This window comes from Stegostoma tigrinum, chromosome 15 (assembly GCF_030684315.1).
Source record: "Stegostoma tigrinum isolate sSteTig4 chromosome 15, sSteTig4.hap1, whole genome shotgun sequence".
Classification (NCBI taxonomy): Eukaryota; Metazoa; Chordata; class Chondrichthyes; order Orectolobiformes; family Stegostomatidae; genus Stegostoma; species Stegostoma tigrinum.
The window spans coordinates 23,365,041-23,387,310 of NC_081368.1; the positions used below are offsets into that span (position 1 = coordinate 23,365,041).

The 22,270-nt window shown below is 42.4% G+C and overlaps 1 protein-coding gene across 6 annotated transcripts in view; it reads right to left on the minus strand.

Moving 5' to 3' along the window:
* Positions 1-3,347: 3,347 nt before the first annotated feature.
* The window catches only part of LOC125459034 (retinal guanylyl cyclase 2-like), a 50,888-nt gene continuing 31,965 nt past the window's right edge, over positions 3,348-22,270 (minus strand). For 5 of the 6 annotated variants that reach the window (XM_048544927.2, XM_048544926.2, XM_048544924.2 and 2 more), the window contains 9 exons: positions 21,853-22,001; positions 21,544-21,707; positions 16,729-16,921; positions 15,837-16,011; positions 12,995-13,093; positions 9,806-9,900; positions 9,618-9,703; positions 9,411-9,495; positions 3,348-6,569 (listed from right to left, as the gene is read on the minus strand). In XM_048544927.2, the coding sequence (XP_048400884.1) occupies positions 6,564-6,569; positions 9,411-9,495; positions 9,618-9,703; positions 9,806-9,900; positions 12,995-13,093; positions 15,837-16,011; positions 16,729-16,921; positions 21,544-21,707; positions 21,853-22,001 (1,052 nt within the window). In that variant the 3' untranslated portion in view covers positions 3,348-6,563. Of the gene's footprint in view, positions 6,570-9,410; positions 9,496-9,617; positions 9,704-9,805; positions 9,901-12,994; positions 13,094-15,836; positions 16,012-16,728; positions 16,922-18,358; positions 20,791-21,543; positions 21,708-21,852; positions 22,002-22,270 lie in introns of those variants that run through there. The other variant, XM_048544925.2, reaches the window with a different exon arrangement.

The window sequence follows — 22,270 nt, forward strand, 5'->3', positions numbered from 1 at the left end:
CAGGATCTGGATCAGCACAGGCTTGGAGGGCTGAAGGGCGTGTTCCTGTGCTGTAATTTTGTTAGTTCTTTGTTCTTTGTTCCACAACTATCCGTCAGTGGCAGCATGGTTTACCATCTTCAGGCTGTAGTGCAACTACTAAACAAGGTTCAATAGAGCACATTCCAAGTTCATAGCTTCTACCATCTAAAAGCTCAAGGGCTGCAGATGGATGGGAACACCATCACCAGCAAGTCTCCTTTGGAGATGTTCAACATCCTGATTTGAAACTATATCACCATTCTTACACTGTTGTTGGGGCAACATCCTGAAATTCACATTCGAACAGCATTATGGATGACAAAGATAGTAGGAACTGCCAATGCTGGAGTCTGAGATAACAAGGTGCAGAACTGAATGAACTCAGCAGGCCAGGCAGTATCAGCGGAGCAGGAAAGCTGACATTTTGGGTCTGGACCCTTCTTCAGAAATGGGGGAGGGGAGGGGTCTCTGAAATAAATAGAGAGGGAGGCAATGATATAAGGTGGATAGAGGAGCAGATAGGTTGAGAAAAGACAGACAGGTCAAAGAGGCAAGGATGAAGCCAGTAAAGGTGAGTAGGTAGGGAGTTGGGATGGGGGTTGGTCAGTGACAAGGGAGGAGCAGGTAGGTGGGAGGGAAGACGGACAGGTCAAGGTGGCAGGGATGAGGCTAGTAGGCAGGAAGTGGGACTGAGGTTTGGTCAGTGAGCTGGGAGGAGTGGATAGGTGGAAGAAAAGATGGACAGGTCAAGGAGGCGGGGACAAGAGGGGCTGGTCTTGGGATGAGGTCGGGGACTGGGGAGATTTTGAAGCTTGCAAAGGCCATATTGAGACCAATGGGCTGCAGGGTTCCCAAGCAGAATATGAGGTGCTGTTCCTCCAGCCTTCGGGTGGCATTGCTACGGCACTGGAAGAGGCCCAGGATGGACATGTCATCCAAGGACTGGGAGGGGGAGTTGAAGTGGTTCGCGACTGGAAGGTACTGCCGTTTGTCATGAACCAAGCGTAAGTATTCCACAAAGTGGTGTCCAAGCTTCCACTTGGTTTCCCCTATGAAGAGGAGGCTACATTGGAAACAACGGATCCAGTATACCACATTAGCATATGTGCAGGTGAACATCTATTTAATGTGGAAGGTTTTCTTGGGGCCTGGGATGGGGGTGAACGGGGAGGTTAAGGGGCTTGTGTAGCACTTCCTGTGATTGCAGGGAAAAGGGCCAGGTTGGTGGGGAGCGTAGAGCGGATGAGGAAGTCGTGGAGAGCGCGATCCCTTCGGAAAGCAGATAAGGGTAGGGAGGGAAATATATCCTTTGTAGTGGGGTCAGATTGCAGGTGTTGGATGTGGTGGAGAATGATGTATTGAATCCGGAGGTTAATGGGGTGATATGTGAGGACAAGGGGAATTCTGTCTTTGCTGTTATTGCAGGCAGGGAGTGTGAGTACTGAGGTGCAGGTAACGTGAGAGATGCGGTAGAGGGCATTTTTGCCCATTGTGGAGGGGAAATTGTGGCCCTTGAAAAACGAGGCCATTTGGAATGTCTGGGAGTGGAATGCCTCATCTTGGGAGCAGATGTGGTGGAGGTGAAGGAATTGGGAATAGGGGATGGCATTCTTGCGGGAGGGTTGATGAGAGGAGGTGTATTCTAGGTAGCTGTGGGAGTCGGTGGGCTTGAAATAGATATCAGTTTCCAGGTGGTTACCAGAGATGGAGACAGAGAGGTCCAGGAAGGAGAGCGAGGTATCGGGGATGGTCCAGGTGAGCTTGAGGTTGGGGTGGAAGGTGTTAGTAAAGTGGATGAAATGTTCAAGCTCCTTGTGAGAGCACGAGGCGGCCCTGGTACAGATATCCATATAACAGGGGAAGAGATGAGGGATGGGGCCCGTGTAGCTTTGGAAGAGGGATTGTTCCACGTACCCTACAAAGAGGCAGGCATAGCTTGGGCCCATGCCGGTACCTATGGCCACCCCCTTTGTCTGTAGGAAATGGGAGGAGTTGAAGGAGAAGTTTTTAATATGAAGGACTGATGTACCTGCATCCCAAGGACTCTAGCTGTTCAAGAACGCAGCTCACAGCCACCTTACCCTGGGCTGCCTTAGCTAGCGAATATCCCATGAATGAATTTAAAAAACATCAGCTGGTATCGAATGGAATGGACTTGAAACTCTCAATGAACAAAGGGAAAACTTAGTATGAAAGTTTGCTATATTAAAACACAGTCAGCTAATGAGAAAACAACTCATCTGCAATGCAATTGGAATAAAATTACAGGGACATGAATGGCCTACCAATAACATTAAGTAGTTTCCATAATTCAGGAAGAAAGTTAAAAATTATATGTGTGCATTTTTATGTAATTTAAATCCGCACCATCTTTAAAAGATGCCCATGCACCCAAACAAACACTGGCATTCCAAAACTGCCCTGCATGCTCAAAGACGTTGCTGCAGCCTCTCAATCACAGTGTTGGTGTGCCATGTGTGTGCTTCCAGAGCACCCTGCCAATGCACAGTAGAAGTGCCAGGATGATGCGTTGACAAAAGCCATGTGCCACGATGTCTGTGGAGGAAGGGTGCATTTTGCTGGTGCCATGGATTGTGCCCTGAGACATTGTCTGGTACTGATCAACATGGAGGTCCTTTGGAGCAGGCAGGAAGTTGAATTCTCCAGGTCACTCGATATGAGACTTATTTGGCAATTTTTGTGAGATAAGTTGAGTTGAGCTGTTAACAAAATGTTTAACAAGCTATAGTTGGCATCTCATGCTGTCTAAAGAGAAACTCACTACACTGCTTATCAAAAATATAAAGGATGGAGTGAGATGCTCCCAATATTGAGATGGGCGTCACTGGGCCTCTCATCACAAAGATCCCCACAGTCCATGAGCTGTAACAAATTCCACCCCTTGTTGATGCATTACTAAGTGTTCAGGCAGATTTAGCCATTACCTGGATCATTCTACAACACTTTGCTTTGAAACCTCTACTTGAAAACTCTTCCCAAATGCAGTGGTCTGGGTTATGGATGCAATAGGGTGTGTACACTCTACACTACACAATGTTGCAGTCTTGTTCTTATAATTGTTATGTTTCTGTCATGGTGTGTGAATCAGACAGCCTGCTCACACTCCCCAGCAGGAAGAATGGGAAAACTGCAAACTATTTCACTAGAGAGACAATGCAGAACCTAGTGGTGCAGGGATATTTGGGTGAAATGATATACAAAACACATAAAGTTAGTGTGCAGGAGCTGAAATTGATTAGGAAGTGAAATAGTTGTTTATTATACTAGGAATGGCAAAGAATTTATTAATATAAAGGTAGAGAGATTTGAACACAGCTGAACAGGGTGTTAGTGAGACCACAATAATATACAATACTAAGTCTGGGACAGCTTATTTAAACAAAGGTTTATTGCTTTTGAAGCAGTTCAGAGTAAGTTCAATCAACACTTTCTGGGATGAAAAGATTATCTCATGAGGAATGGTGAACAGGTTAGACCTATGTTCAACTGAATTTAGAAAAACAAGAGACTCTATGACTCTCAAAGAAAGTAGTTAGACTATGGAATTCACTATCTCACAAAGCCATGGAGGTGGGTTGTTGTACTTATTCAAGGTTACATTAGATGGATTTCAATAGACAAGGGAGTCAGGATGTAACAGAACCTCCAACAGTGGGTGGCAATGGTGAGGATGGGCAACTGAATAAGATAAATCAACCCCCTATACATTTAAAAGTACATTTTAGAGGATAAGCAAGACTCATGTGAGAAAGGAGCAGACAGCCATCACAATATAAACCATAGACTTCACTCCATGAAAATACAATAAATATCTTCTAGTGTTTAATGTTCCTTCATGGTTACAAGGACCTGAATAGAGAATCCTTGCTTCATGATCTTTGGGCTGTCAAAAACCATAGTGAAGTACAGAAGGAAAATTCAGCTGAGGCCACAACTCCTGTCATAGAATCATATGGCCTGCTGAAACAGACCCTTCGACCTAACTCGTCCTTGCCAAGAAATGTCATTTGCTTTGCATTTGCCGCATATCCCTTCAAACCTTTCCTATCCATGTACCTATCCAAATATCTTTTAAATGTTGTAATTGTATCCACCTCTACCAACAGCTCATTCCATACACTCACAATGTTTCCCCTCAGTTCCCTTTGAATCTTTCCCTTCTCACCTTAAACTTATGCTCTCTAGTTTTGGACTACCCTAACCTGGGGGAAAAGGCCTTATCTATGCCCCTCATGATTTTATAAAACATCTACAATCTTGTTGAACAGGCTTGAAGGGTCAAATGGTTAATTCATCTTGTAAGTCCTCAGTCCTATGATCCAATTTTTTTTCAATGATTAGTAACCTCAGTGAAGTACCAGAAAATTAAAAACAGGTCAACAGGATTGGGTTCACATATGGCAATTGGACACTTATGTGAGATGCCAAAGACTATCAAATGAATGATCTTACAGTGACAGCTGTTCCTGCAAACCTGATTGATGACATCAAGTTAACCAATTCAAACTGGATTCTGCTTACAAAGCTAACAAAATACCGTGCAAGTATTCTGACACCTAGCAATGGCCTTTTAATGGTGTTGCTAAGAAATAGTTTTCTCTCCAATAGTGTGTGAATAAGTATTGCCATGGTGATTTTGTAGATTTTATCGTAATGGAAATCTATTAAATGAGTAATGTTTAGACAGATGGGAGTACCTGAGTACATTAAGAAATCACGTGTGTAAACGGATGGCAGATGGCTCCTGGAGAAGTAGAAAGATTAATTTAATAAAGTGATTTTGATGTTATTGTGCATCAAAATTTCACAAATGTCTTACAGCAATCAAGATCTTAAAATGGATATAGTCTATACGTGTGAATCGTGTACATTATCGGGTCTTCCTTGATGACTCTTTTGAGAAAACCACTGGCAAGCCAAAACTGAGCCTTACAAATCAGTAGAACTTGGAGATCAATGCCTGGTATGCGATGAATTACTGATTTCAACTGCAAGCAGATGAGGTATTCCACAAAAGCAAATTATTATGCATGCTGAAAACAGGACCTTTCAGTGTAAATGCTGGTGATTCTCAATGAGGCAAAAATACAAATGGAAAACAAGAAACAGAACCAATGTTGCACCTTAATGATCTTTTGTGAAAGCTGGAAAAAGACAAAGATGTAATGGAGGGTGTGAAATAAGAAAAGGCGATAACTGTCATAAGGGGGAAGACAGGAAAGACTGAATAGCAAAAAGGTTAATGGGCAGAAACTGGCTTCAGCACACTTCAGCACACTGTGTTAAGGAGATGAACAAAAATACAACTTTATTCAGGGACCCAGTTTCTCATTGTTATTACCCTGCTGGATAGTACTGGTTGGCAAACAGCTGGATCAGAAAGGCTGTGATGATCAGACAATGTGAAAGTCTGTGACCCTTACCATGAGGCTGACCCATGAAGAATGATTGATTGGATAAGGTAGGGGAGGATTGGAGGCACCTATTCACATTTATCACAGTCAGTCAGTAATTTGAAGGCGAAGCCAGGGAATGGAAACATGAAAACTTGGGGAAGGAAAAATACAACCACTTTGTTTTACAGAATTACATAGCATACAGACAAGGCAGGGTAGAGGGAGCAATGGTATAATACCTGAATTTGTACAATACCAAAAAATACTGTATACATTCAGCATCTAAATTACAATGCAACATGTAGATGCTAGGACAATATAATTGATGGCATTTCATTTTACAATACATCAAGGCTACTACACCTGAATTGGTACATAAAGTTTTCTTCACTATATACGAGAGGAAGTCTCCCTCTGTTTGCTATTCATAGTGGAGTGTTAAGATGAGTGTAAGTAAGATACTACCACTAGCAATTCTTTCCACAGTTAGAAAATGTGAACAAATGCATACTTGACAAATTTTTCATTATATTTGTGTAGTGCTGTGTATGTTCTGGGATTGCTGCAATACTATATGTTAGGATTTTTTCCAGGGCTAATGTCACTTTATAATCAAATACAGTGTAAAGTCTTTGAGAAAAGTAGCAGGTCATGATGTTTGGTCTTTGAATAATTTCCTAACAGATAAAACTTAAACTGCAGTTGGAGGAAGCTTTAATTCTTCTGAAATCTTGAGATTCAAGTGTAAAATATCTCTGCTGCATGTTGGATTTTTCTTTTATCATTTTTATATAAGATGAAAAGCCCTTCATTCTTGCAATATTCAGTAGCTAAATTTCTGTATTTGTCATGCTGTGGGGAATAGGCATCATATTGAATTTTAGATTTTCCTTCAAGATTAATTTTAATAATCTGATTCTGATTTATCTGCTGCAGTAGTCTTAATACCAGTGTGAATAACCTTTCACAGTGTCCTTGTTAATCAGATGCAGCCTTTTAATCACAGGATGAAGATTAAGTTTGCCATATGTGAAGCTATCATTGTCCTCTTATTGTGGAAGCTGTGCTGCCACATGATGCATGTATGTTGCCTTCTTCATAGACAGATCGTTTCTCTTCAGGCTGTCAACGCTAGAAGTAAAGGTGAAAACGTGGGTTAAAAGTGAAGTTCGCATTCCACCACCATTTGTTCAACCAATGTTCTGTTCTAATCAGTTCTACTCATGGAGTAAAGGTTTGGCATCTTTGAATCCCTATAGTGTGGAAGCAGGCTATCCAGCTCATTAAGTCCATGCTGGAACTCCAAACAGCATCCCACCCAGATCCACCCCATCCCTGTAACCCTGCATTTTCCATGGCTAATCCACCCACATTATGGGCAATTTAGCATGGCCATTCCACCTAACCTGCACATCTTTGGACTGTGGGAAGAAACCAGAGCACCCAGAGGAAACCTATAAAGACACTGAGAGAATGTGTAAACTCCACAGAAACTGGCTGGAAATGAAAAATAACAACAAGGCTAGAATTGAACACAGGTCCTTATCACCATGAGGCAGTAGTGCTAAATACTGAGCCAATCTGATTCTTCCTAAGGATGCTCATGCCTTTGAAGTTTCTTCTGCAGACTTAATATATACAAATGCAACGGTAAGAAAAATTTGCATGGTTTTGCAACTTCAGGATGCTCCAAATGTTTTACTGACATTGAAGCACTTTTCCCAATGTTGTCACTGCTTTAACGTAGAAAATGTGGCAGCTATTTTTTGCATAGTAAGATCCCACAAAAATGATATAAGATAGTCAGAAATTTTGTTTTATGGTTTGGTGGAGACTTGCAATCCAATGCAATGAAGTGGCACTTGGAATTATGTATTCATGTTCCTGGACCAGGGCTTGAACCCTATACCTCAAGTGCTACCACTGAGCAACAGTGTATGGACTCATTGGCTAAAAATGCAATAAAGTAGAAACATGACCTCACAGTGAGTGTTAAAGAGGCTCAGGTTTGGGAATCATGATTGTGCAGTCAGTTTATAATGATATTATTTACTTGATTAATGCTGGGATATGTCTCCAAAGTGTTGAATATCAGCAGGTTATTTGACTGAACTATAGTTGAGTCCTAACATAGCTCACTGCCTGTTGTCAGTTCATAGACAGTGATCAGGAACTGGAATCTCAGCTGGTATTGTCTACCTTCCTTAAACCAGGAACATGGATGCTGTTTATGCCAATCCTACCATCAACTTTATGGAGGCTAGCTAATACAGCATGAAGCAGAGCTCCAAAATTCTTAGTCTGAACGGCTCAAGCTTATTAAGCATTATGTTAATCCAGTAAACCACTGGAATAATCATTTTTACTCAGTTTACTCTCTTCATCTCTGAAAGCAATCAGAAAGAATGATCCCATCTGTCCTGTTCCGGTAGAGTGTTCATTCATCATGTATCCGTCAACACAATGAGGTTACAGGATAATATTAGGACCTTAGGGAGTATCATCGCTGTGTCTGGGCTCCAGACATGTCATTTTGAGCAGGAACCATGACCTGAATTTTTTCCCAATGTCACAATGTTGTGGTTTTCCAGTCCCCCCGACACCTTCAGTGTTGAGTGCTGTTGGTGCATTTTAAAGAAAATGACAGCTTCAAATTTGTTCCAAAATACCAAATGTCAGTGTAGACATTATATACATCACTAAAGCACATGTTCTGGCATGGCACAACATTGTCAACATGTAATGATAAAATGTTGTATGTTTTAAAGGACACGAAAGCAAATTAAGAGATGGTGTGATTTCAGATAAATTTGAAATTTAGGGTGACTCCATCTGTATTTAAATGGAATGGTTGGGTCTTTGGATTGGACAATTATTAACACCCACTCAGAGATATTAACATCCACTGTTGTGATAATACCATGGCTTTAAAAGGTGTATTTTGTCTTGTTTCTTTCATGAAAATTTTTTTTATAGAACTAAAATTGAATTATATCTGGAACACAGCACTTTACAATTGCCTTAGCATAAGAAAATGTTAGGATCTAGGCTATTTCCTTGATGTATTTGAACGGGGTTTAGTCTGGTTCATAACATTGTTTAATCCAGACATTAATACTTAGAAGTTGACGTTGATCATACAAAGAGGATAAACATATCACATATTCATAAGAGATTCCCTTATCTACTTACACAGCAGCATTAACCATGGGAAATAAATAATGGAAAAACAATACGCTGGGGCAATATTTGCCCCTGGAATTGAGAAGCTCCAGAAAGGGGAGACTTAATCAGCTTCAGTTACAAGAAGGAACATGGACCAATTCATTACAGTCCATTGTAACTTATTCCTGAGTAGCACTGAATTGAAGTAAAGAGACTAATTTTAACCCAGCAAGCAGGTATGAAAGGGAGTGGGCCTACACAGATAAAATTGCCTCCAAAAGTCTATTGCCCTTCTGTTGTTGGGTTCCTACATCTGTTCACTATAACAGTATTGAGGGAAATTTGATTTTCACTACCTCCCATTCTTTCTACCCACAACTATATCGCCCCTTCCCCACCATCTCACTTGTCTTCCTGCACCCACTATGCTCTAACTGAACACTGATGATAAAGTTTGTGTAACTTAATTTTCATTTACTAGTTATGGCTTTCTACCCAATTCAGGCAGGCAAACAGGCAGCAGTTTTAAATGAAGCCCAGGCCACCAATGGATAAAATAATCTGGGTTATGAAATCATAATGATCAGAGAGATTCAGTTCTTCATACCCCTGTTGCCCGTACAATCCACCCAAAAACCAATTAAAACTCCGATCCCTGCCCACCCACCCTCGACGTACATTTTAAGGTGATCAAATAAAAATAGTAACTAGGTATTTTTTAAAATTATTGTCATGTTGTAAAATGTTAAAATGAACAGGAAAATACACAAGACAGAGATCATTAGACATTAGTGTACACAGCAATACCTGGAAACTTGTTTTTTGCTGCTTTTGTGCTTTCATTTGTTTGTACCTTGCCATTTCTTCCATTTGCAAGCCATGGGTATTTTGCCTGTGGGAACAGAGTCATGAGGAAGAACATTTTGGGATGAGGTGAGATAGTGACAGCAATATTTTTGATTATCTGCATTTCATTCGCAAATGTGCTGGTCAGGCTCTGATTATTTTGCTTACCCTGGCTTCAATTCTGGAGGTTTCGGTAATGGCTTGGTAAAACCCTCTTTCCCTACCAGCCAGTAGGTCTGCTCAAAGCCTTGGCCCTTTTGAAAGAAAATGGAGAATGATGTCTGACTGTTTTCATTTCAGAAGCACTGAGAACAAGACTGGGGAAGTTCTTATTCTGGGATATGGTTTTTGCATACCATCAGTTCAGTTCTTTCTCTGGGCTCCAGCTTGTAACCTTCATTCAGATTTATAAGAATTTTAACAGTCGTGTGATTGACATGAATACGATAAGCTGTATAGATAGACAAGAGAAATAATATTATTTTATCAATACATCACAATCAGCTATAGCACTCCTTGAACTGAGTTATACTCGTTCATGCCCAGAAGTGCTTTCAGCATAACCTCAACACAGGCAGCAACATAAGCAAGATAGGTGGAAGCGTAAAGTTACAAAGCCTTATCAGTAGATGAAGTGACCAGACAAAACTGTGGAAAATGGATTTCACTGTAATCAAATATGACGTTGTCTACTTTGGGCATAAAAATGTTAGACCTGGATGCTTTCCAGAATATGAGCAGATAGAAAATGTGGAGATTCAAAGAGACTTAGTGGCTTCAGTACATTGAGGATTGGAGTCATGTTCCGTTGGCTTATGATGCAGATTAATGCCAGCCATGTACTTTCAATTCCTGCACCAGCTGAAGTTATTACAAAGGACCACCCTCAATTTCTCCCTTCACCTGAAGTGTGGTGATGCTCAGGTTAAACCACCACCAGTCACTAGGGTCCCCCACATCTCCTTCCCCCATCACCCTAACTGATAGCCACGTCTTGGACCGAATGTAATGCAGATTTATGAGAATAACAACTGCATTCACAGCTGCTAGACTGGCTCGGGGCAAGTGGTGAAGGAACCAGCAAGAGGTAAAAACATACTTCACCTCAACCCTAGTAATCTATCTGCCACAAATGCATCTGTCCATGACAGTCTCAGTAAGAGTGACCACTACACAGACATTATGGATATGAAACCCCATCCGTTGTGTTGTTTGGTACTGTAACTGTGCCTAATAGGATGGTTTTTGAACAACTGTAGCAACTGAAGACTGGGCACGCATTAGGGATTTTGTGCAGCACAGTATTCAGCAGCAGCAGGATTGCACACTAACATGATCTGTAACCCCATACAACATACCCTGGTTCTACTGTTACCATCCAACGAGGGGATCAACGCTGTTTCAATTAAAAGTACAGGACGGCATGCCAAGACCAGCACCTGACATACTTAAAAATGAAGTTTCAACCTGTTAAAGCTATGCAACAGGACCATTTGTGTGCCAGAAAATGATAGACAGAGCTAAGAAGTCCACAGCCAATGGATCAGATCTAAGCTCTGTAGTCCTGTCACATGCAGTCATGAATGGTGGTGGACAATTTAACTACTCATTGGAGGAAGAGGCTCAACATATATCCCCATCCTCAATGATGAGGGAGTCCAGCAGATCAGTACAAAAGATAAGGATGAAGCATTCAGAGCAATCTCAGCCAGAAGGGCCGAATGGTTAATCCATCTCAGCTTCTTCCAGTCATCCTCAGTATCACAAATGCCAATCTTCAGCCAATTCAATTCACTCCACATGATACCAAAAATCAGTTGGTCGCACTGGATTCTGCAAAGGCTATGGGCACTGACAATATTCTGGCAATAGTACTAAACACTAGTGCTCCAGAACTTGTTACATTCCTCGCCAAGCTGTTCCAGCATACCTACAACACTTTCAAAACAATGTGGAGAATTGCCCAGGTACGTCCTCTACATAAAAAGCAGGACAAATCCAACCGAGCCAATTACCATGCCAGAAGGCTTCTCTCGATCATCAGTAAAGTGACAGAAGGTGTCATCAACAGTGCTACAAAGCAGCACCTGCTCAGAAATAACCTGCTCTGTGATGCCCAGTTTGGGTATTGCCAGGGCCACTCAGCTCCTGACCTCATTACAGCCTCGGTTTAATTTGTCAAAAGAGCTCAATTTTAGAGATGAAGCAGAGAGTGACTACCTTGATATCAAGGTCTTTTGACCAACTGAGGCATTCAAGACCCCTAATAAACCCAAAGTCAATCAGAGGAAAAACTCTCCATTCCTTAGAGCCATACCTGGTACAAAGAAAAACGGTTGCAGTCAACTCAACTCCAGTCTATTTCTGTGGTTCTCTGGGTAGTGTCTTAGACCCAAGTATATTCAGCTGCTTCAATAATGTCTTTCCCCCCATCATTAAGTCAGAAGTGGAAATGTTTGCAGATGATTGCACAAAGTTCAGCATCGTTTGCCACTTCTCAAATAGCCCATGACCAAATGAAACAGAACTCAGATAGTAAGCAAGTTTGGCTGACAAGTGGCAACTAACATTCAAAGAGCCAGATGAAGGACATTTCCAACAAGAGTGAATGCCTTTTGACATTCAATGGTGTTGCCATCACTTAATCTGGATAACAATTAGGCGCAGAAACAGGCATTGATATTTTTCCAGTCCTAGTCAGGAGATGAATTACAGCAATTTCAAAGCTGCCAAGCATTAGGTGACTCAATGGGTGGAATATGACGCTCTCCCCGAGCCCTGGAAGCAGACAGGGCACACATCATTGGGTGGGACAGAAGTAGATAGAACCTTCAGCAACCAGTAGAGGTGGTGCAAACAGAGTGGGCCCAGGTAGACAGAGGGACTAAGCTCAAGCAGAAATGCACCTTCTCCCTCAAGTGGCATCAATGTGCTCAAAAGCAAGAGCAAGAACAAAAGCAAACAACATGAAGTCCAGTGCTCAACACTCTTTGGTCCTGGAGTGGGAGCTTGAATCTCTGTGGCCATTGGTTTTGTCAGTCATGGAGCATTTTGAGTGACATAGTCCACCTTTGCCATGATCTGCCTCCACCACCCCACCACCCCTTACAGGTACGAAAGTCACCATGAAAAACATGCGAAAACCCCAAAATGCTCATGTAAATTCAATGACATGTGTAATGAAATGGAGAAAAGTCACTAACTTCAACCATGATCCATCCCACCCATAAAGAGTGCAGCTTCTACATTTTTATAATGCTAGCCTTACACAGTATATAAAATATACCACCTGGAGGCAAGAAATTGTGTTATCCTATTCATAGGATACTCCTCATAACAATGTGTAACACGTAGTACTGCAGTGTCAGATTCTACTAGACAATCTCAAACTTCACCCTCTAATTGCATTTTTCCGTTCTTAACTATGAAATTTCACTGCACAGCAGGAGGAGAAGCTATTCTATAACAAAGAATATTGTGAACACAGAAATACAATGATTTCCAATGAATCATTTCTAGGCCATGACCTGAAGTTGGATACTCACGTTGCCCTGTGGATTCCATGCGTGAAGCTGTAGTGACTGTATCTCCAAATAGACAATACCGTGGCATGGTCAGACCCACAACTCCTGCAACAGATGGTCCTACAAAAGGCAAAGTATCATCTTATCTTCTGTAATAGTTCAGTCATAAGGGTGGGTGAGGTTTTGAGAGCACATTCCAAGTTGTGCCTACTCCTTAACTATAAACTCTGATTTATTTTCTGGTTTGAAATTAGAACTTTGGGGAATTTTGTGTCCTTCTCCCCTTCTTCAGCTTACTGATAATGAGACTGCATCAAAGAATCATCCTCAGTGTTCCTTTTCTAATTATCAACAGCATGTGTGTAACCAGTGGCAACATGGGCACCTCTATCTGCTCATGTACAGACTGCACTGGTGAGTGCACAGCTCCACGACAGCACCCTCTTCACCATGGCGCATCAACTCCTGTGGGACCCCACCTACCTTCTTACACTCACCAAACAGTACCTTGGCATTCCCATGGGCTGCAGCTGAGGTGGAACCCTTTCATCCCAGGTTCAGCACCTTCACTGAATCAAACTTTACTTTCTCCATCCCAAAAAGATGATAAGAATCCAATTGGTATACAGTTCAACTCATTCCTGCATCTGGGAGAAAAATAGCCGGCATTATGGCCAATCTGACAGTCCGTGTTTCCCCAGGTCTGTGGGCCTACAGCAGCTCCTGTTTCCCCTGGTCTGTGAGCCTACAGCAGCCCCTGTTTCCCCTGGCCTGTGGGCCTACAGCAGCCCCTGTTTCCCCTGGTCTGTGGGCCTACATCCATATCTTTTCCCCAAGTCTGTGGACCTACATCTGTATCTTTTCCCGAAGTCTGTGAGCCTACAGCAGCCCCTATTGCCCCAAGTCCGTGGGCCTACAGCAGCCCCTGTTTCCCCTGGTCTGTGAGCATACAGCAGCCCCTGTTTCCCCTGGTCTGTGGGCCTACAGCAGCCCCTGTTTCCCCAGGTCTGTGGGCCTACAGCAGCCCCTGTTTCCCCTGGTCTGTGAGCATACAGCAGCCCCTGTTTCTCCTGGTCTGTGGACCTACATCCGTATCTTTTCCCAAAGTCTGTGGGCGTACAGCAGTCTCTGTTTCCCCAGGTCTGTGGGCCTACAGCAGCCCCTGTTTCCCCAGGTCTGTGGGCCTACAGCAGCCCCTGTTTCCCCTGGTCTGTGAGCATACAGCAGTCCCTGTTTCCCCAAGTCTGTGAACCTACATCCGTATCTTTTCCCAAAGTCTGTGGGCGTACAGCAGTCTCTGTTTCCCCAGGTCTGTGGGCCTACAGCAGTCTCTGTTTCCCCAGGTCTGTGGGCCTACAGCAGTCCCTGTCTCCCCAGGTCTGTGAGCCTACAGCAGTCCCTGTTTCCCCAAGTCTGTGTGCCTACATCAGTATCTTTTCCCCAGGTCTGTGGGCCTACAGCAGCTCCTGTTTCCCCAGGTCTGCGGGCCTACCACAGCCTCTATTGACCCAGGTCTGTGGGCCTACCACAGCCCCTATTGCCCCAGGTCTGTGGGCCTATAGCAGCCCCTGTTTCCCCAGGTCTGTGGGCCTACAGCAGCCCCTGTTTCCCCAGGTCTGTGGGCCTACCACAGCCCCTGTTTCCCCAGGTCTGTGGGCCTACCGCAGTCCCTGTTACCCCAGGTCTGTGGGCCTACCGCAGTCCCTGTTGCCCCAGGTCTGTGGGCCTACAGCAGCCCCTGTTGTCCCAGGTCTGTGGGCCTACAGCAGCCCCTGTTGCCCCAGGTCTGTGGGCCTACAGCAGCCCCTGTTTCCCCAGGTCTGTGGGCCTACCACAGCCCCTGTTTCCCCAGGTCTGTGGGCCTACCGCAGTCCCTGTTACCCCAGGTCTGTGGGCCTACCACAGTCCCTGTTGCCCCAGGTCTGTGGGCCTACAGCAGCCCCTGTTGTCCCAGGTCTGTGGGCCTACAGCAGCCCCTGTTGCCCCAGGTCTGTGGGCCCATATCAGTCTCTGTTTCACCAAGTCTGTGAGCCTACAGCAGCCCCTGTTTCCCCAGGTCTGTGGGCCTACCACAGCCCCTGTTTCCCCAGGTCTGTGGGCCTACAGCAGACTCTGCTTCACCCAGCCTGCACATATTTTACAAAAATTTTGAACTTTCTCCCAATCTGTAGGGATTTTTTTCTTTCTGGTGGACTCCTGACCTCATTTTTGCTATGCCTGACTTCAATTGACTCCATTTTATAAATCCCCTGAATATCTAGGGATAATGGGATGCTCTATTCTTCAAAACTGTAATGAGATTCCAAAATGCTCATTTTGATGCAGGAACTAACAAGCCACAAGTACTGAGCTTGATGGAATAGAATAAACCTGATATCCCAATGAGCTAAACTTATATTGAAATGTTTTTAGTGATCATTTCAGCAGGAGGTGAAACTTCCATCGACATCAGTGAACCAAGGCTCATGACTCTATCCTGCTGTGATTAGACTGAGAGCAGCACTTTTGTTCCTGACATCAGCCATTCCATTGCCCTACCAATAAATGTAGCCAATTGTTGATGCAACTCCTTTGCTAAACAGTCTTGTGAACTTTCAATATTATTTGCTTATGGTTTAGCTGTTTACACTGATCACTTTACCAAAAAGTGATTAGTGAAACACACAATCATGTCTGATGGCTTTCACTTTAATTATCAATTTCATTTATCAATCATAATGTGATTCAATAGTTCTGACGAAATGTCATCAAGCTGTTAAGTTGAATCTGTTACTCTCCACAGATGCTACCTGAGCTACTGTTTTTTGGATTTCCAACATGTGCAGGGATTTGCTTTTCTACAATTCAACAGTGAGTGCCTTACCTGAGTGCAGACCTATCCTTATGCGAACTGGCACATCCGGCATATGCCTCATTTTAAAAGTGCCTACCGCACTCAGGATATCCAGAGACATGTTTGCAATTTCAGCTGCATGCCTGTTACCATTCCTTGTTGGGAGGCCAGAGACCACCATGTAAGCATCTCCAATGGTTTCCACCTGTGTATCAAATAGACATGTTAACAATTTTCAGATTTATCTCTCATAACCTTCATAGCAAAATGTCTGCAAATTAGTGACAAAGTTAAAAGAAAAGAAAACAAGAAAGACTTGTATTTCCACAGCGTTTTTCATTACTACTGGAAGCCTCAAACCAAAGGCCAAGTAAATGGCTTTTAGAAGTGCAGGCATCGTTGTAAGGCACCAGATCATTTGTGCTCAGGACTGTGAATTTACCCAAATTCAATGTTAAGATTTGGTATGCAGCTTGGTAGGTAAGGGTACAGGTTTATTCGCTGCACAATTTCTACCTTTGAGGAAGCTGAACGACTTGAGTCAAGGCAAGTCATGCTCCCACAGTAAGGCAGAGGAAATTGAAGATAAGTACACTTTAGCAAACCTCCAGCATCTGCCAATAGTTTGATGTGAACCAAGTGTAGTTGGAGTGTAGAAGCAGGTTTGCACAGCTCTTGCAGTGAGGAAGCAAAATGCAGGAGATTGAAGTGATGGTTCAGGTCCATGTACAACCTCTCACCTGTCAACTCCTTTTCTCGTGACCTTGAACACATTCCACTTTCCATATGTGCAAAACTATAGAACTCAGATAATGCTCTAGAAAGAGGGATATTTGCAGCATTACTGAGGCTATTGTAGGTCAGTAAATTTGAAACAAAAGTTAAGCCTATTAATTGACAATTATTATTGCTATTTACATACCTTGTAAACATCATGATTTTCTAACACAGCATCAAAAAGTGTGTAGAGATCATTCAGGAGGTCAACCACTTCGATAGGTTCACTCATTGCTGATATAGTTGTAAAACCAACGATGTCACTGAAGTACAGGGTCACCTGGTCAAAGTATTCAGGCTCAACAGTACAGCCAGTTTTCAGGGACTCTGAAACTGATCTAAATTTAAACATGACCTTCTTATCCAAATATCCAGCATGCAAGATGTTGACAATTTTTGCACATTCTGACAAATAAGAAAATTTCTAAGGTACAATCTACCATCCATGGTTGACTAAAAAAAGGCCAAGATTGTATCAAACTCAAAGAAAAGATATATGCTGATTCACTGTGGCAAGTCAGAAGATTGGACAGAATATAAAAATAGCAGAGAATGATGAAAATATTAATAAGGAGGGGAAAAAATTTAGAATATGACAGAAAGTTAGCCAAAAATATAAAAACAGGTAGGAAAGCTTTCTTCACATATTTTAAAACAAACGAACAAAGTAAGTCCTGGAGCTGTAGAAAATGAGTCTGAGAAATTGGTAACGGAGGCTAAAGAGATAGAAGAGAAATTGAACAGATATTTTACAACAGCCTTCACTAGACAGGATACAAATAATTTCCAAGAAATATCTGTAAATCAGGATTTGAAAAGGATGGAGGAATTCACAAAAATTATAATTACCAGGGAAGTAGCAACACCATCAAAGTCCTCCTGGACGGTTGGGCACCTCACTCATTGGAGAGAGACAGCTCTCTGGTGGTTTAAGTTGAGGGTCACCACACCTCGAGCAAGGGGAGAAGGAAAGTCCTTCAGCCAGCACAGGAATTGAAACCACAGTGTTAGCAGCAGTCATAACCGTTCATGGCATGAGGGGGTTAATATATTGTCATGCAAAGAGATTGGATGGCTAACAGGAAGTAGGGAGTAAGACTCACTGAGTCTTTTTCAGGCTGCCAGGATGAGTCGTGAGGCACAGGGGTCTGTGCTGAAGGCTCGACTCTTTAGAATTTATATAAAATGATGAATAGACCAAAGGTACGGTCGCTAAATTTGGTGATGACAGAGATAGCTAGGAAAATGAGTTGTGAATAGAACACAAGGTGCCTAAATAGGTTAAGTGAATGGGCAAAGATTTGGCAAATGGAGTACAGTGAGGGAAAGTGAGAAACTGTCCATTTTGACTGAAAAAATAAATAGAAATGCATTATCTAATTGGTGAGAGACTGCAGAGCTCCAAGATACAGAGAGTTCTCGGTGTCCTAGTGCATGAGTCACAGAAGGTCAAGGGAGCAGGATGAGGTTAGTAGGTAGGAAATGGAGGTGTGGCTTAAGGTGTCTCCCAAAACCAGCCCAGCTTGTCCCCGCCTCCCTAACATGTTCTTCGTCTTACCTATCCCCTCCTCCCACCTCAAGCCGCACCTCCATTTCCTACCTACTAACCTCATCCCACCCCCTTGACCTGCCAGTCCTCCCTGGACTGACCTATCCCCTCCCTACCTCCCCACCTCTCCACTCTCCTCTCCACCTACCTTCTCCTCTATCCATCTTCGGTCCGCCTCCCCCTCTCTCCCTATTTTTTTCAGAATCCTCTCCCCCTCCCCCCAGCTTTTGTGCTCCTAAGATGCTGCTTGACCTGCTGTGTTCATCCAGCTTCACACTTTGTTGCCTCGGATTCTCTAGCATCTGCAGTTCCTATTATCTCCAACAGGAAATGCTATTTCTTTTTGTGAAGGGAATTGAATACAAGAATAGGGAGGTTATACTTCAGTTACACTGGTGTATCTGTGTGTTGGTGAGACCACAGTAACGGTCACTATACTTATAGAAGGATGGTAATATGTCAGAAGCAGTTTGGAGAAGGTTTACTAGGCTAATATCTGAAATCACTGGATTGCCTTATGAGGAAAGTCTGGACAGGCTAGTCCTGTATCCTTTGGAGTTTAGAAGAGTTAGAGGTGACTTAATTGAATGATATAAGATACCGAAGGCACTTGACCTGATGGATGTGTAAAGGATGTTTCATCTTAGACGAACTAGGGGTCACCAATTAAAAATAAGGAGCCACCCAATTAATAGAGAGATGAGGAAAAATATTTCTCTCAGAGGGTTGTGACTGCTCAAAAGGCAACGGAGTCAGAATCTTTAAATATTTTTAAGGCAGAGGTAGATTGATTCTTGATTACCAAGGAGGTGAAAGATGATCAAAAATATTCAAGAATGTAGAATTCAAGTTAAAATCAGATCAGCCATGACCTTATTGATAGGTGGAGCAGACCTGGAGGGCTGAATGGCCTGCTCTTGTTCCTTGTTCATATGATAGCAGTCAGCATGTTATTGGTTTACAATTTAGGAAATCAATATGGGAAGGCTTAACTAGGCTTTATTACACTGCAAAATTCTGAAAGGCTTTGTGCTACTGTACGCTCGAAAAGAAAACATGGTTTTTTGAAGTAAAATAACCTGCTAAAATCTGCAGGCTGTTTTCTCCCAACAAGGTCACTGGTGTGCAACATTGCTTTCTGGCCAAGAGTCTCATGGGTCATAAAATCAGCTTGAAAGGCAGACAGCCATTCATCCAAGCTGTGTCTTGATACAAAGTTAGAAACTGAGTGAAACTTAATGTTTCCATGAGATTGATAAGAAGGAAACTAGTCAGAAAGCACATCAGAACACAGGCCTGAACTTTAATTCCCAAGTCAAAACTGCAGACTTGGAAAATTCCTGGCTCCTAGCTCTAACCTTAACTCTAACCCTAATGCTAGCCCTAATCCTAGCTCTAACTCTAACCCTATTCATAGCCCTAATTCAAACCCTGATCCCAACCCTAGCCCTAACCCTAATCCAACCCTATCCCTAGACCTAACTCTAACCCTAATCTTAACCCCAGCCCTAAACCTATTCTTAACCATAACCCTAATCTTAACCCCTGCCTTAAACCTATTCCTAACCATAACCCTAATGCAAACCCTAACTTTAACCCTAATCATAACCCAACTCGGAGAAAGCACCTTGAGCAGTTGGATTTTCAACCAGGATGGGGGTTGCGATGCTAATTGGAGTTGAACCCAACACCTCATAAAGAGTTCAGAGGCCGCCACAGGTGCTGCCAAAAGTGGGCATAGCTGAGGGAAAAGCCCACTTCAATAACTTAATCACATCTGGCAAGATAACTAGAGAATCAGAAAACAGCCATATAACCCTTGGCTCTCATATCGAAGTATACCCCAATGCCCCATCTATGTCAACTTATGTCTCTCTATCCATTCTTTTTGGTTCCTCATACCTCTGTCTACCATATGCCCACCTATCCATTCCATGGGACTTTATAGCACCTATGAAAATTTAGGTCAACTCATTACTTTACTTAGGATCCTTTATGCTTAAACACTCCATGCCAAATCAGCCAGTATCCAATAATGGGCCAAACATTGGAACCCAGCCATTCTAAACTGAAATATGATAATTAATTTTAAGTGTCTACTGATGAGTTCACTATTCAAAAATTCTCATTGATTAGTTCCCATTCACTATATTTAGCGTTTTTCAATTACATAATCCCTTTTATAAACATTTGCACTTGCAGCCTTATCACAAAGACTTTTTAGGAACTTGGAGGTGCTAATCAAAACATGAACAACAGATACCCCACTTTGATAAAGATAGGTTGTAAAATCAGCCATTCTGCCTAATAATAGACCTCAGGTTATTGTCAATAGACAGACTGGAACAGAAAGCAATGATTTTTTTAATACTTCTTCAAACACTGTGGATAGTTTTCTTTCAAAAATGTAAAGTCTAGGTGATTTAGGCTTCTTGACGGTTTCACAGTTTGCTATACAGCTCACTCGACGGCTTGACAGCTACAATGAGTTAATGTACTGTTATGCTCGGTGATATCTATGTTTAATAATTCCCAAGGGCATCTGGCTTCTCCCAAAGGCCATCTTACCTTGGCTTCTAGGTGTACCTGGACATTTCCAAAAATAGTAACCTAACTCTCCAAGCATCCCCAGCAGCTTTGGACCTTCTCCTGATGGGTCTGAAATGCACAATATGTATTTCCCACAGTTTCTTTTAGAAAATTAGAAGGAAGCCACAGTTTTATATACGCAGCAGCTTTTGTAAATTAAGTATGTCATAACTCTTGTGTCTGAATCTTTGAGTCATGTCTTAATGGTGGTAATTGTTTCCACTCTGGTCTTGTGTAGTGTAGCTAGCTGCAGTGCTGCTTCCTACATTTTGGCCAAACGGTGTGTCTTTGCTGAACGCCTGGAAAAGCATCTTGTGGTCACCAGTATGTATCTCTCTATTTGCCACATCTTGTTGGTGTTTAGGTCATAGGTAACTGCACCCCTACACTACTTTGCCCAAGTGACCATTTGATACGAGTGAACTAAGACAAGGAGGGCTGATAGGTTAACCAAACATGAGAACCAATGACATCTTTTCTTTTTCTCCTCCTTGCCCAACATCCATAAATCTGGCACCATCAATAGGATTCAATGAATCATAATCAGATGTGAGAACCTTGATGAATTTTCTCTTCTCTATAACCAGGTACCCTAAAGTCAATTGTACAGCTCTGCTTCATGTGTGAGATCAGTTAGAACAGTACAGTCTTCAGTTGTAAAATCAGGATTGTCCGCATCTCATTGTGAATTTATTTCTTCTGCCATTTATAAACATTTTACAGGAAAAATAGCCAGGATGAAATTAATATAGAAATCTCTGTCAAGATTTGGGGCAAATACGTAGTAATGTGAAAATAAACACAATTAATGGTTATACTCACGGAGGTAACATCTGTGTCAGAAGTTTCTCTGTTTTCTGCTTTTCTATTTCTAACTCTTCAGTTCGTTCTCTAATGAGATCCTCCAGATTACTGGAATATTGTTCAAGCATTCTCAGCATAGAGTCGATGATATTGGTTTTCCTACCTTTGTTAATATTCCTGAACTGCACAAGTAGAAGGAGATACAAGTATGTGGATGAAATGTACACTTTGTGATTAGCATCCAAAGAAACGTAAGAGGTGATGGAATAAAGTTGAATTCATTGCTTGCAGTTAGGTTAGCTCATGGGTAAATTGGTAAAATCTTACATTATCGAAGATCTCATCAAAGGATGGTCTTCTTTCAGGTATTTCATTCCAGCATTGGCTCAATAACTGGATACACTCTATGGGAGCATGATCTTGGGTAATAATTGGCCTGAGCAAAGGAGGGGGCTTTTTTATATTCTGGATGATTTCTGGAAAAGAATAGTTACATGTATTAGCATAATTTCAACAAAATTTGTTAATTATTTCTTGTTTTAAATTTGTTCATACACATGATATAGAACATAACAGCACAGTACAGGCTTTTCGGCCCTCGATGTTGTGCCAACCTGTAATACCAATCTCAAGCCCATCTAACCTACACTATTCCATGTATGTCCATATGCTTATCCAAAGACGACTTAAATGTACCTAAAGTTGGCGAATCTACTACTGTTGCAGGCAAAGCGTTCCATTCCCT